Here is a 16,678-nt window from a genome sequence, read left to right on the forward strand (position 1 = left end):
ATCCTGGTGATATTGGTTTTACTGAAGTCCAAGGGAAGTCTCTGAGTAGGTTAGTTTAAGGTGATTTTTTCATCAATATTCTCATTCTATTCATTTGTTCTACTCTATTCATCTAATCAATGATATACTTTTCTATAAATATTTTGTGTTTAGTACATTATCATGATGGGATACAAATATGCTGACATTGTACTTGCTCCCAAATTAATCAATTCTTTCTTTCTTTTTTTATTCCTATCTGTTATTCATCACTGACGTGTTATAGTTGATACTATGTTCATTATTCTATACACAAATATGAATCAAGCACCCATATGCACACATGCACCCTTGAAGAAAAGACGATTGAGAAATTTTGAGTGTGACACTGACCAGGACATGGACAATCATCAAAAAATACATTGATCATTTTGTTTGTTACACTCAATTTATTCCTTGATTATGAAATAATTCCTTTATTCCTGAGGGCTGTTTAGCATTCCAATTTTATTTCCCCACATTTTGTTATTAGAAAAATTTACTGCAGTATTTAAACATTATTTTTCAACTTGTTTTAACAAAATGAGAAATATATAAGGATAGACTTGATTTAAAATTGCATTAACTTGAAAAATTGAATCAGTTGAAAAAACTATAGTGTATGGGAAGGGTCATTATTGTGAATTACCAAAGTGCTAAGGAAAAAAAAAAACTGATGGAAATGATTAAGTATATTCAAATTCTTTGTCTTGTAAGAAAAATCAAAATACTGAATAGACTAGGTTTTGAAAGTAACAAGTACTAGCTAGATCTGATTTATTCTCTGAAGCATTCCCCTCTTGATGGTTTTGGTGTTACTTTGTAAGCAACTACTTATAAACTTCAAGTTTGTAATTCATGGGTACATTTTGAACATTTAAAAAGAAAGAAATATCCTCTCCATCAGAAAAGTGTTTTGTTTGAGAAAACATCAACCATCAACCTAATTTGTCCTGAACTGGTATTTCTAGAGTTTAAATAGACTCACACAGAAGAACACAATGATTACAAATAAAATGGTATTTTGATGTCAACGTCCTTTGTGTAATAGGCTGAGATTCTACATAGCTGCTGCCTTTCAAGCATGGGCGTGATTGTGGTCGTGCCAGGAACTCTCTTGTGTCTGCGGTGGGGTTGGTTTGGCCTTTGCTCACACTTCCGTACGTGATTATGAGTAAGCACTACATGCCCTTCCACAACTGAGTTGTGTTATGTTTGTGTGTATGTCTGTGTTAGTGTATATACACAAGTCTTCTGAGAGTGCTTCTCTTATTTGAATTCTTCTGGTGTTTGAGATCAGAGATAAATCACAAGATGCCCTGTCTTTCATGTCTACATTGCTGAGCCTCTGCCTACACAGTTTAAATAATTTTTGTAGAATCAATGAAAGTAACTCCTACAGCCTCAAAATATACATGGATGTGGCAAACTAGCATGGAAATCAATGTGGAAATTTTTACGTCTAGTTATTTCCATTTGAAAAATAAATTAAATTGAGATGAGGTCCAGAAGGGATAATGGTACATATAAATCAAGAATCAAGTGATCTAATTTCTTTTATGTCTTTTTCACTATCTGTTTATAGAAGACCTTGATATAATATTTTAGGGGAATCTACAAGGTTTTCATGATAAACAGAACTCATAATTTCTTAGCCCTTCTTTAGAAAAACAAGCATTTTTACCTCTCTGGTTTTATCCCTCCTAGATTATTCCTTTCTTTCCTGTTTGGAATAACTTTTATATTGGAATTGAGAAACTAATAACTCCAGAAGGAAAATATGGCAATTTTATTTCATAATTTCCTGGTTTTTTTTCTTTTTCTGAAAGGCTCAGTGTCTTCCTCATAATCTGATACCAATACCTTGCACTTCTAGATAGTTTTGTGACTCGATAACTTGCCAGAATCTGCTATCAAAAGTTTACATTTCTACTTGATTTTCTGACTCTACCAAATCAAATTCCATAAAGAAATTTGTAAGAAATGAATGCCTTCACTTAGATTGGGACAGCTAATACACTGACATGTATTTTGATATCACATGACAAAGTTTGAAAGATAAAGGATATAATCTCTCCTTGCCAAGAAAATCAAAGAGATTGACAGTTAATCTCTAATAAGTATGTGAATCAGGCAATGCCTTTGTTAATGCTTTTTTTTTTTTTTTTACTTCTATTAGTACATGTTTGCAGCACATAATGATGACTTCATGTATAAGGAATTGGTTACAGGTACATAACACATTTCATTCCACTTCCTCCTATCCCTCTATAACCTTTCAAGCATCAGACACATTTATGTATCTTATAAGACCTTATAAACGTAAATTTCATGTATAGAAATCCAGACTGAAGCGCTAAAGAACATATAAAACATGTAAGACCATTGCACTTGGTAAAGGTACACATTTTCGTTGTGGTAGACCACACATATCAAAGTCTTTCCCTGCTCCTTTTACACTCATTTCTCCTTTAAGACTTATGGAGATATTTGATTTAGGAAATCTAACTTTTGCCAAGTGATCAAACCTTCAAAATGCATACCATGTCATTATTTCCTCATTTAAACTGATCACTGTGTGATCCCTATCAGCAGCCTTGTTCATGAAAGGTGTGGCTTGTTTCTGTTGCCTCTATTTTAATACCTCTTGTTTTCTCAATTTAAACTTGTGTACCTAGTATTGACAGCAAAGATTCTATTACAGAGGACACATGAGTGGATGATTTGAGGGGCACCAGCGGCCATCCTGAACTAGACAATATTCTAACAATGTAGTAGTTTCTCATTTGGTGCAAAGCCAAACCCAGGTGTGGTCCTTCAACTTCAGGTGTGTTGCTTAGAGAGGTTTGATGAGGGAGATTAAGGAGGACTGGTGTACAAGGCTGAGGCAGAAAGCACAGGGAGCTAGGTGTCATCACACATATGACAAAAGAATGTGTCCTCAACTGTGCTTCGAGTTGCCAGTGGTTGAAGTTGAAGTGAAAATTCCCAGACACAAGCCTCGAGAACGCTGATAATACTGCATTAACTACACAGCCAGTAGTGGCCAGAGAGTTCGTAGGCTCTTTGCCCTCCTTGCTTGCAGAAGACACAGGAAACAGCCAAGGGAGAGAAAGATAAAGCAGAAATAATAAGATGACATTACAGGGTGAAAAGGCTTAGAGATGACAGGAAAATGAAAGTGAATGTGCAGACCTGAAGACAAAGAATTCTTCAAGCCTTCTTTTGCCTGGTCTAGAGCATCTGCCTTTTTGGAAAATGCATTAAATCCTCCACAGTTAATCTGACTTCCTTTGATGTTAATTAGATCAGATTCCAATTCTAAAAATATCATTTTAATAACTTCTGACCTTCTTTAGGGTTTGTTTTGTTCTATGACATTTTTAAAAAATGTCAACCTGTGAATGGCCTTGGCTGGAAAATAATTATTGCCTTTCAGCACGCCCTGCAGCTCTCTTCCTTGAGCTACTTCCTCCTTGGGGACTGGTCTCCCTTGATACCTAGCTGTGCCTCTAAGGCTGGTGCTTCTGCTTCTTTCTTCCTGCCAGGAAAGGGAATCCTCCTGTGAGCATGGTGACTGTCTGAGAGCTCAGGGGCCGTTGCAGCAGGTGGGTTCTTTAGGATCATTAGGGACTTCCTCGCACTGTCCTCCTCTAACGTTTTTGTTCTAATGTTTATGGTCATTTCAAACTTCCAAGCCAGAGAAGAGTTTTCCTTCTTCAGTCTGTTTTTCTGTTTACCTTAGGAGTGCCGGTCACTCCTCCATGGAGGGCAGCATGTTCTGTACTTTGTCCAGTCTCCTTCTAGCAGATCTCACTGTTCCCCAAATGAAACCTCTGATCTGTGAGAATTTTAGAGCTCTTGGCCCTTACAAAACAACAGAATTGATTGTACTTTAAATGCTAAAGGTTTCAGCTTTAAAAATGGTTATATGTGTGTGAATCTCCAATGGAGCTGTTTGCAAAGTTTGTGCTAACTTTCTTGGGAGTTGGGGAGAAGAGTAGGAACTTCTTAAGCCACAATAAATGTCAAAAAGCCATGTCAAAAACCTATGACGTACAATTGTTATTAAATATAAACAAGTGTAAGAAACATCTTATAGTTGGAAGATCTAAACAATTATATTGCTATGTAATAGAGAGTTATTGGAAATCAATTTTTTTCCTTTAAAATGATGAGTTCCACTGGTTAGACAGGTGTTGCACAGTAAGTGTTCAAGAAATACAAGTGAATTTAATATTTAATGAGAGACTTGCATCACATTATCCATGTTCTGGTCCCCCAATTTAACCAGTGATTTTGTGATTTTCCCTACAAGAACCAGATTCAGGAATGGTGAAATCATCTGCAAGTGGGAATTGTGCGATTTTTACAGACTCACAAGGTGGAACACATAGCAAACATCTGACATTTAGTCAGAAAATGCTGGCTAAAGGGGCCACTTCTCCCTGAAGCCCAATTTCCATATTGTGTAATATACATTGAATCAGACTCCAAAACAACATAGCATGGGTTTTCCCCATTGTCATTGTCCCTGATTTATTTTTAAAAGTGCCATTCCAATTCCTTTACAGTTCTTCATGTGTTCTTACAGCAATTATAGAAATATACTTTGTTCTGGTCTGTAATGATGATTAGCTGTGGTTGTTTATTAGGAGTTGTGAAAAACTCAGTTGAAATTATCATTTTCCTCTACTTGGTTCCATGCGTGGGCTCAACTGGATAAAAATAATAGCAGCTCTTTTTTTTAACATAAGATTTAAAGATATATAATGTACTTCTGAATAAATGTGGACAGATATTGTATTATTTTCCCATGTAAAAAGGAAGATACTGAGCATCAGAGAGGTTGCCCTTTGACGGGTCCCACTCTGGAACCAGCAGGACCAGTAGCTGGAGTCACTATTTGATGACTGATACAGGATGACTTCTGATACAGCCTAGCGCTTTGCATCATGGGTTTTTACCAGCTCTGTATCCATGGGCCAAGCAATTTAATATCTTCTTTATTGCTTATATTTCTTTTTTAAGCCAATATTTGTTTTATTCTTTAAGGTTTTTATTAGTACATGGGTAGAGAAATGATTATGTTCATCATGGGGAGTTGGAAATGCACTGACATTCCTGGTCTCTTTTATGAATGCAAGGTTGGTTTCTAAGTGTTAAGAACTCCACACCAGTTACTATTTTTAGGCTAAATCCAAATCAAAACCACAATGAAACTTCACACCTACTGGGACAGATGATATAAAAAATGTAAGTGTTGGCAAAGATGTGTTGAAAAGGAATCCTTACGCATTGTTGTAAATGTATAATGATTAAACTATTTATGAAACTTTATGAATGTTGCTCCAAAAGTTAAAATAGACCTGCCATACAGTCTAGCATTTGAGGGAGAGAGATTTGCACACCTTAGAAGGTTTTCCACAGTATTCAAAATATGGACGCAACCAAAGTGTCTGTTGGCAGGTGAATGCATAAAGAAGGCCTGGTAAATATACACGAAGGAGTACTGTCCACCCTCCAAAAACATGTCTTGGTATTTCCCAGACATGGATGAACTCAAGGAACATCATGTTATGTGAAATAAACCAGAAATGTGATGCCAAGTACTGCAAAATCTCACTTATGAGTATCATGTAGAATCTGAAAATACTGAAATCTTAGAAAGTCTAAGGGGGTTTACTAAGGGCTAAGGGGTGGGGTGTGGAAATATTGCTTAATGCCTGAAAATGTTCAAAGTTATAAGAGGTACACGTTCTGGAGACCTAATTGCAGCATGGGGGCTGAAATTTTCATAGTGTATTGAATATTTGAAATTTATGAGAGTAGATCTTAAGGAATTTCACACAAGCACACCCACAAGTAGTTGTATGAGTGAAAGATATGTTAATTACCTTATTGTGGTTTTCATTCACTATTTGGAAGTGTATTTCAAAACATCGTGTTGGGCAGGACTTAATTATATATAATTTTTATATGCCAATTATAGCTCAATAAAGATAGACTAAAAAAAATCCCATCTCCCAAATTCCAGACATCATTACTTTTTGTCAGTTTGTGGCCCTCAATTTTTCTATTGCTGGGACTATAAATAAAGATCAGTTAAATTATTCATTACAAGTAACAGAAAATCCTGCTTCAAAAACAAACTATTTGCATTTCCTATAGCTCTCCTCCTCATGAAACTAATTGCCAGATCCATCAAATACTCTTCACTCCCAGTAGAGCAATGCAATCACATTTATCTGGAATTTGACAGATTCATGTTAATAACCGAATTTAACCACTGACCTTATCTGTATTTGTTTTCTGCTCCCTGTGAATGGTTAATATAGTTTTAGTAATCTGGAAAGAATGTACCTTTGGCTTAGCATTTTATTTTGTGTTCATTAAGACCCAGACACATTTTTGATATTCACTGTTAGAATGAACACTGGAAACTAATCCTGGCACCGTCTTCATGCACGCTTTATTCTTTCTCACTCTGCTGTGAAGGTCATGGGCAGTGTAACTGTGGGAGATGCGACTGTAAAGCGGGCTGGTATGGAAAGAAGTGTGAACACCCTCGCTCCTGCCCACTGTCCGCTGAGGAAAGCTTCAAGAAGTGCCAGGGCAGCTCAGCCCTGCCCTGCTCCGGAAGGGGTGAGTGTGATTTCTTGGGGTCACTCCCTGCTTCCTGACTTTGAGATTTAGTGCATTCAAGTGCATTTAGTCATCTGCATGTGTCTCACTCAAAAGAAAGCAGCAGTCTCTGAATGAGGGTAGATTAGTCTTTCAGAATGGGTAAAGAGCTAAAGTACATGTGGAAAGATTCGCTCTGTCTGTCTGTCTGTCTGTCCGTCTGTTTTTCTCTCTTTCCTTCCCTTTCTCCCTCTCTCTCACACACACAGTTATTCTGTCTACTCTAGCTTTGAGGTCTGTTTAATTTCAGTTCAGTTCCAATATTACATTTAAAAAGAAAAGGCTGTTTGCTTAAAGCTTTCCGGATGAAAACATCTAATTGCCCATTGACATTTATGAAACCCAATATCATTATTTGGTGGAGACTGTTGTCTCTTGAAAAAGCATCCCATATATGGATAGCTGTAAATAAACTCAGTTGTTTGAGAAGCCCCATCAGTATGCATTTCCCAAGAGAAGGAAGCATTCACCCAGAGGGGCAAAGTTTCTGCTCTTTTTGATTTATCAAAATAAGGAACACAAATGCATGTCTTTTGAGAATAGAGGAGTTAATATAAAATGTGTATTCAGAGGAAATCTGACTGAGGTTTTTACAAATTTTGTTCAAGGAAGGAAAAAGAAGATGCTCCTTCTTTACTTGAATGTTAGTTCAAGAACTTAATTCTCTGTTATATTTTTATTTTTTTAAAATGTACCTTTTAGCTAAGATATAATTCACATAGCGTAAGAGCTATCTTTTTAAGTCACACAGTTCAATGTTTTAAGTGTATTTATAGCTATGCATTTATTGTAGAATTCTTACTCACCCTAAAAGAAACTGCATTCCATAGCAATCACCCTTTTCTTTTTTCCACAATGTCTAGAAAGCATTAATTAATAAATATTCTGTCTATATACTTAACCATTCTGTATATTTCTTATAAATGGGATCATAAAATGTGTAGTCTTTTTGTGTCTAGGAATTTTCAGTGAGTATAACATTTTTAAGGCTTATCAATGTTGTGGCACATAGCCAGCTTCCTGTTTATGTCTAAGTAATATTCCACAGTATGGATATACCATGATTGTTCACCCATTCATCAGTTGAGAGACATGTGATTGGTTTCTATTTTTGGGTCATTGTAAATAACACTGGTGTGGACATTCACATGAAAGTGGGCATGTTTTGTCAATTTTCTATGAGTGGAATTTCAGAGTCATGTGATAATTCCATGTTTAAATTTTTGACTATTGCAAGTTTGTTTTGGGAGTGGTTAAAACATTTATATTCCCTAAGAAAATGTGTAACTGTTCCAATTTCAGTATGTTTTGTCATTACCTGTCATTGTCTTCCTTTTTAATATTTGTAGTTTTATTTACATAGAAAACTCCCCAAATCTCTAGGATTTGTTGTACCACAGGTATTTTCCATAGAGACGGTTTAGAGGACTGGAGGATATGGGTAGGATTATTTATTTTTTTATTTTCAAAAGTACTTGTTTAGCCACATCTTTCACCAATAATCCAGATAAGAACCTTTGTTTCACCTCCATTAATAATATGGTCTGAGTAAGCTGTCAGAGTTTTGAATATTAAAATACCAACAATTAGGATGCCTCCTACTCCGGTTAATTACCTGTCCTTTAATCTATACTTTTAAAAAAAGACATTGCTATTTTAGATTTATAAAAAGTGTTATCTATTCTTCCCAGCCAGGTGTAAAATAATGCTGCTCATGGAGAAGCTGATCAATATTTTTCTTTTGGGGCTGGAGATATAGCTCAGTGTCACAGGCGCCTGCCTGGCAAGCTTGAGGTCATGAGTTCAGTCCCTGATACAAAGAAAAAGAAATAAAATTGTGAAAATATTTTTATTTTGTTTAAAAAAATCAATAGGTTAGAACTTTATTCTTTAGTGGACAATTCTAAATTGAAAACCTTGGGCCAGAAAGAATATGACTATAACTTTATCTCAAATTAGAATACTCCTTTTCCCAATGTATTTGCTCTACAAAACTTAAAGTACTGTGATTGTTGCTATTATCTTAAAGTGATAAAGCACAGGGAAGTCTGATATCTTAAAACATTAATTTAAGGGACCCATGTTCTGTAAAATTGTTAATATCTCCAGTACATATGTCACTAGTTGAAGTGATAGAACAAAGGCAAATAAGAATATGTGTTTATTATTTCAAAGCAAAACAACATCAAACAAAATTTACAAATGTTTGTATGTTTTGATGTTCAAAATGACAAATTATGGAAAGGGAAAATGAGAGTATATGAAATCTCTCTTAAACATAGAAAATTACTATCTATACAGGTACCAGTGCTTTCTCATTCTTCTCTAAATAATTACTAGGTAGAAAAAGCAAAAAAAAAAAGTTTATTTTGGACTTACATATATCACTCTTACACAAGACGATTAATTCTTCAAACACTGGTTTCCTATCTTTCTCAAAGGTCACTATTTAGCTATCATTTGGAAATGCTGGAGCTGGTTTAAAATACTTTTTACTAAAAGGAAATTGAGTACTTTATAGATCTATGATTTTGAAAAGTCTTATGTTTACTGAAGCCCCTAGAAGTACTTTATAAATAACTGCTAAGCCCCTCTAGTTCCCACAGAGAGAAAAGTAGGGATTAATGCGTGAAGTGGTCTCCAGCATTTACAAAGGATTCTTTTAGAAAGAGAACCAAGAGTTCCAGGGCTTGGCCCAGTGGTCAGAGACGTGGGCTTTCTTGTAGAGCTACATCTTCTGACTCACTGACTTTGGATGTGCTAAAGCAAATATCTAATATGAAAACTTTCAGAGATTATTTTCTCAGTGTTTGAGCACTGCAGCTGTGGTTACATGAGTGCAGAAAGCAATTACAAGGCCCATCCGTTCTCAAGGCTAACAGCCTCATCAGATTACCAGCTGGGGCAAAGGAAAAAAAAAAAAATCTCCTAGGAGAATGTTCTAATGCCCCTTAGGAGGACCAGGTGAAGGTATTTTTTTATTTAATTAGATTTGCTTTTTCTGGTGCTAACAGGTAGCATTGTTATGTCTTGCCGGTAGAAAAGCATTTACATGACCACTTAAATTGTATTAATTCTCTATTAATTATGTAATACAGAATTCTGTATTAATCATGTAATTTCTTGGTTTCTATTCCTTATTGCCTATAGATATTACTTCATGTTATTGTTTTACCTTTAAGACTGAATGTCAATGTAAAGTTATTCATCCTTATTTTTGCTCCTGTGAGTAGGATTGGGGCTCCTTTTCGCTCATATTAACATTCTGTGAAGAAACTCATAATGGTTCAGGAATCTATGCATTAGTTTCACACACTTCTTGACTTAGAAATCCATTTTGCTTATTTCTGAGTCTCTTCTAAGCATGAGTTTGGTGTTGATCAAAATGTGAGCAGAAGTGATGTGTGTGACTCCCGAGCAGGGCTTCAGGAGGCGGGGAGAGGCTGCTGTTGCCTCTGTCCCTGTGGCCTGAGGATTCATGGTGCTGGAGACAGCCCTGTATGATTTATCCTGGGTCTGGAACAAGGAAGTCAGCAGTCAGCCCCTCCAGACGTGAGTGAGAATGAGACTTGTTTCATGTGTTAAAAGACTCAAGGGAGTGTTTTTTTGTTATTGCAGCTGATTGCATTACTAATACTCTCTTCTACACATAAAATTTAGGGAGCATAGTTAAATCCAAGCAAGTGAGCAAATAAATACAATACAAATTGTACTTAAAGAGATAAGTGTATAAATACTTCCGGTTAAGAACTACATGTGTATACTGTTAGTGCCAATATTTAAATCAAAATAAATATAAGCTTCTATATATTTACAAATGAGATATTTATGTTATTCTTAAAATAGCAGTTATATGAACTTATTCAATGAGTAAATTCAAAGAATGTGGCATGCATTTTCTTTTTAATTTATCAAAAGTACAATGATTAGGATGAAATATAATTATTATTCTTTTATACAGAAAAATAAAGTGAAAATTAGAACAATTTGTATCTTTCAAATATGTGAGTTCCAGAGATAAAGATTTAGTACAAACTTTTATTACAAGATTTCTGACTCCAGAGTTATTGTTTTAGGTAATTTACTTGAATTTTTTATCATGGTAGCTTGCTAATGATACATAATAAATAAAATTTTCTTTTACAATATAATTCTTCAAAGTTATTATGGTGGTTGTATAGTGCTTTATTACATAGCTGCATAGTAAAACCATTATATGGTTGCAGCAAAATAATTTAATCAATTCTCTTACCTTAGAAATCTGTGTTATTTGCTTATATTATTGAGAGTTGTAATTTGCATTCTTATAGCAGAATGTATGCACAAACACTTACCATCTTTAATGTGGAAGGCAGAGATCTAAATAAATAAAAATAGATCAAAATCTTTGAAAAAATTGTGCAAATGGGACCAGGTATGGTGGTACATATCTGTAGTTGCACCTCTTAAGGCTGAGGCAGGCTAGTGTCTCAGATTGTCATGATACCAATTTTGACCATAGACTGGTTCATTTTTCCCTCTTAGGAAGGCATAACCAATAATAAGACCAAAGAGCAATTAAGCAACAAAAGAGACTTTTCTTGGCCAAGATAGAAGTGGAGGTTGAAAGGCTACGTTGACCTTGCTTAAGGTCCATCAATTAAATCATTGCTAAAACACCAAATACAGTGCAAATAATGTTACCACAATTCAAATGTTTCCATGAGACAGATCAGTACTTTAGATCTTCTCATGAACTTTTCTTGTTTCTTCCTGCACCTGAAATCATGTGGCCTGTCTATTGATAGCATTCATCCAAAGTTATTTTTCTTGTTATTCCCATTAGCAAAATGTTAAAATGACAGCTGTTTCTAATAATCAGATTTCTATGTTGCCTAGATGTTAGGCATGTGCATGCATCCACAGCAGCTAGATGCGCTAGTGGGCCCGTGGTCGAGGAGTGAGCAGACGCTCACTTTGTCTGTGTCCTGCCTCTGTCCAGGTGTGGATTCCAGCAAGCCACAGGCTACAATGGCAGTGAAACTCTTCTCAGTAACTTTGCACCCAGCTTCATAAACCTTGTTTTTCTGCCCTTTAATTCTCTACAATACAGAATGCGACTCTGTTCTGACTCATTTGGACCTCTGGCCTGTGTATTTACTCTTCACGGCTTCCACACCTGTCATTTTGGACTCACCGTCATAGTGAGCATGCAGTTGATTTTGCATAGTTAAACAGATCCACCTTGAGCTGAAACGTCCTCAAAAGTCTAAGCGATTTACTTATTGGTTTTTCAGTCTCTGCTTCAGGTACAGAGTAACACAGTCTGTAGCTGTGGTATCCTTTCATTTGGAATAAAATGGTTAAGAAGATAAGACTTTTGATTCTCCACAAATATTTAGTACTCATGTGATGCCTGTTATTTGGATGAAGAAGGAAAGTCAGAATTCCTTGGCTTCCTATTTACGTTTCCAAGTAATGTTAGGCTCTTTGCTGTTCCAAATAGTCATGCCATGTGGATGCCGACAAACAATATCAAACGGTCTGGCAGGGTACTACTGTGAGCCCTAAAGGTCTGGATAGTCCTGGGGATGAGACAGCAAATATTTTGAGGTCGTGTGTAAAATGCTTTACAAGGATGTTAACTGCTTTGCCAGGTTTTCTTCTCAAGGCCCTGTGTTGCAGAACACTTAACTGAAAGCCCTTAAAAAGATGGAAAATGCAAGTGAATACAGTCTGCGGTGCCTGGAAAGGTCTCCAATTCCGTCTCATCTGATTGCTGGAGGGCTGGTACGCTGGCTGTTATTGTTGAGTTATGGTTGCATTGATGAGACAGAATTGCAGGGCTTATTCTCTTGTGTGTTGTTTATTGCAATTATATAAGAGGAAGCTGTGCAACCCAAATGACATAATTCATATTTGAGTCTAGACACATTTTTCTAGATAATTCTATTACATAAACAAAGATATTTGCAGACATTAGGGTAATACAAATGAATCAGATTTCAGGGGTGTTAAAGGTCTGAGCAGGGTGTGACAGAGCGGGGGCCTACTGGCCCCTGCACAAGTGTCATCCCCACTCCTCACCTCTCTGCAGGTCCCTAGAGACTCTGTCATCAGGTTCTCTTGGGTTAGAGAGACTCTGTCATGCTGCCACTGTGACACCTCCTCTCTGTCTCTGCAGCCTTTTCCAGTGAGCCACGATCTAATGGCAAAGGTGGCGTGGAGGGGGCAGGGATGACAGTGACGGCCACTGGCTGTCAAGCATTATGACCTCCTCAAACAGATGTTGTCACACCAGATGCTGTTTGTGTGGGCCTGGAGGAAATTCTGTTCCTGTGTGTGGTTTTTAACTTTTGGGGAGTTTTAGTTTTGTTATCTTAAAATGGTTCTATCGTAACTGCTGTGTCCTCTAAAATGGTGCTGTGAGGGACAGTTAAGATAGGAATCACAAATGATCAAGGTATGTTTCCCATAGGTACCAATGTTCCAAAGTGAGTGTTGGCATTATGTATTATAAATGTTCATTAAAAAGTAAAGATGTTCTTGTTGAAAAGATGTGTGAAATATCTTCATAACCTTAACATACAATTGTGAAGGACTAAGGAAGTTTAAGTAGATGCTGTAACAGTGTCCTCCAGGTTTTAGAATTTAGTAGAGAAAACAGGATCAATTTTCACCTTCTCTGCATTCAGTCATCAGATAATTACTTGTGTCCCATGCTGTGCCCAGAGCCACCCTAGGTGTTGAGAGTAGACTGGTAAAAGAGACCCCTGATGTCATAGAGCTTTGAGTGAGTTTGTGAAGAGAAATTGAGCCAGAAAGAAAAAAAAAAAAAACTGACAGAAACCAAGATAATGGGTGGGAGAGTGGTCATAGTGCATCTTGGGGCTCCCCAGGCGTGGTGGTCAGTAGATGTCTGAGATCACATTGGACACTTACTAGGGGGCCAATGAGAACAGAGGGAAGATGGTCAGAGGAATGGAAGAAAATAGTTTGTATAAATTTCAGACCAAGTGATCAAGATGTCCTGGAGAGATCTAGGTGAGGCAAAGACTTAGAAAACCAAAGAATGTCTCCCTTAAAGAATTCATAGAGGTGACAAGGATGCTTCAACCTGCAGAAGTGTTTCTACAATACCCCATTCAAGTCCTCTCCTAATTTAATTGGTGCACTATGTGGCCTGGGTGTCAGGGATCTCAAAACTCCCTTGCACTTTTGCTGTGCAGTCCCAATAAGAATCACTGCTCTGCACAGCTGCACAGGGGCTCGGTCCTACACCAAGGAATGGAATGGACACTTTTGTGTTTGCCCTACTTCCCCCTGAGCAAACAGGGCTTCGGGAAGTGCTCAGAGTTATACAAGACTTCCTGTCATATGATGTGCTCTTCTGATGCTCTGTTACATAGGGAAGAAAGGAAGCAGGGGAGCAGACCTGGTTGGGGCAGTGGAGCCCTTGAACCATGCAGTCTTTGATGCATTCCAACATGGACAGCATGCCCAACAATGGCTTTTGATTGGTGTGAGTGAGCATTGGGCTGAACAGATTATAAAGAGGCCAGAAGAGAGGCTGTCTCATATATACATTTTGGATTTTCACTTCAGTCCTAAAAATTTAGGACTGAAGAATAATATGGAGGAATGTGTTTAACCATTTCATCACTGAATGAAACATGGATCACGAGATTAGCAGCTCGCTGGCTGCCCACTGTCCGCAGGCTACTCAGGCAGATGCTGGGAAAGCCGTGCCTGTCCCCAGATGCCCTCCCAGAAACACCTTCTGTGCTCAGGATCTTTTGGCAGAGCCTGAGTCCAAAGCGCCCTTTACCCTTCAGCTGCTGACTGTCCCAACCCCCAACCAACAACAACTCTCTCAGGGTTCCAGTGACTATTAGTCTGAGATGAAGGTGTCAGAAGGGCCATGTTTCCTTTACAGCATCTGGTGAAGGATCCAATCTCATCTCCTCCTGGTGGCTCCCGGTGTTTTGTAGCTGGTGGCAACTTAATGCCAGTCTCTATCTCTACATTTCTTGCCTTTTTCTTTGCCCAAAATCTCCCTCTCTTTTCTCTTACAAAAACACCAGTCATTGGGTATAGGGCCCCTAAATTTGGGGTGAGTCATTGCCCAGTCCTTAACTAATTACATTTGCAAGGACACTTTTTCCAAATAAAAAGACTTACTGAGACTCTTAAGTGGGTGTAAGCTGTTTGGCAAACAGCAACCACCGAGTGTACCTTTTAATGGGAATCAGGCCTGGCTCCACCCCATGCAATTGCACAAGAAATGGATTCCTCATTTACCCTGAGCTGGTTTCTTCACTGAGTGATATGCACCCATGTGGTCTGCATGGCCTCCCCTCTGCTTTTCATAATTGAAACATAGTTCCCAATTAGATGGTAGAAAGAGATGGGCAGCTCTGGAAGGAGATTAAGTCATGAGGTGAAGTCCCCCTAAATGAGTGCCTTTGTAAAAGAGGTTCCTCAGAGGTTCCACAGAGCTAGTTTGATCCTTCTACCCTATAAAGACACCAAAAGAAGGTATCCAAAGTAAGGAGACAGACTTTCTTCTGCCAGTGCCTTAATCTAAGATGTCTCAACTCCAAAACTGAGAAATAAATTGTTGTTTTTGTATGAGCTACCCGGTGTATGTATGGTATTTTTAATAGCAGCACAAATGGATTAAATAAGGATCAAAATTGAATTAGGAATAACTTTAAAAATATATATATATAACTTTATATATATATCCACATATATATGTGGAGATTAGACTCCTGGGCTTCTGAGAAGAACCAAGAGGAACAGGAGAAGGAGGAGGAGGAGGGAAAAGAGAAGGAGGAAGAGGAGAGAGAGGAGGGTAATGACTTTTGCCTGGGGAATTGGCAACTAGTACAAACCAACAATAGCACTTTGTCACTGAGATTGACCAAGGACTTGCCTCTAGGGCTTATAATTATTTGTTCATCATATATCCATGTACTAATTGCACTGACTACATAAGATAAGGATCTCCCTAATACTAACTTCAGTGTAATAATTTTGATAGCTATTATTTTACCTGTATCTGCTTAAAGCTTCTGATTAAATTCAACAGTTTGTTTTGATGGTATAAACTGAAGAAATAGTGTTCCGTGGGAATATTTGGTATTGTTTGTTTATTATAGGCTGTAGACTTGGGAAGAGTTCAAGAGGCCAATGTTAATGTTTATTATGGATCCAAGATTCTTGATAATCAAAAGCTGAGACTCCACTAGTATGAGATTACACGTAACAACAAGCCCAGTTTTAGATGACTTCAAGAGCTGTTCTTTGGTTCCTATGACCTAAGAAACTCTGGCTTTCTTGGTCATGTTTTTAAATTCTTTTGTCATTGATTACAATGTTGAGAATATAACATAATAAAATTATCCAGAAATTATTTTAGTTAAAAGTCTTTTGAATGGTGTCTTAGTTACTTTCTTGTTCCTGAGACAAAATACCTAACACCTAAAGTTTAAAGGAGGAAAATATTACTTATCTCACAGTGTGTAGTTGATAGTCTGCCTTGCAGCCAAGGCAGGGTAGCATGGCAGAGGCTCACTGCAGAGCAGAAACTGTCCATGGCAAAGTAGAGCACACAGAAGACAGCAAGCAGCACAGGACAAACCACAGTGGACAAAGAGCAATAGAAACTTGTTTCTGTCACTTTATATTGTGTCTCACACCCAGAACTATGCCAGAACAATCAATGGACCAATTTAGTAATTATGCATCTTGATCCCACCATCACACACTGCAGATCCAGACACTTCTGAAAAGCCTCATTTATTACCACATGAGGGGTTAGGGGAACATCTAGACACAAGCATAACAGATAGAAATGGCAGAATCTCAATACAAACCACAGACATTCAAATAATTTGTATGCCCACAAAACAAGAAGGATAGCAGTCAGAATGACTTTGGTGGCGAATAGTAAAGGAATTCTAACACCTTCACATGTCTTTCTGCTATTCTA

The 16,678-nt window shown here is 37.4% G+C and overlaps 1 protein-coding gene across 1 annotated transcript in view; it reads left to right on the plus strand.

Moving 5' to 3' along the window:
- The window catches only part of Itgbl1 (integrin subunit beta like 1), a 206,497-nt gene that overhangs the window by 116,763 nt on the left and 73,056 nt on the right, over positions 1-16,678 (plus strand). Inside the window, exon 7 of the mRNA XM_003477591.5 lies at positions 6,517-6,663. Within this exon, the coding sequence (XP_003477639.1) occupies positions 6,517-6,663 (147 nt within the window). The remainder of the gene's footprint in view (positions 1-6,516; positions 6,664-16,678) is intronic.

This window comes from Cavia porcellus, unplaced genomic scaffold, assembly GCF_034190915.1.
Source record: "Cavia porcellus strain 051 isolate PalLab524CR breed Dunkin Hartley unplaced genomic scaffold, mCavPor4.1 scaffold_4, whole genome shotgun sequence".
NCBI lineage: Eukaryota > Metazoa > Chordata > Mammalia > Rodentia > Caviidae > Cavia > Cavia porcellus.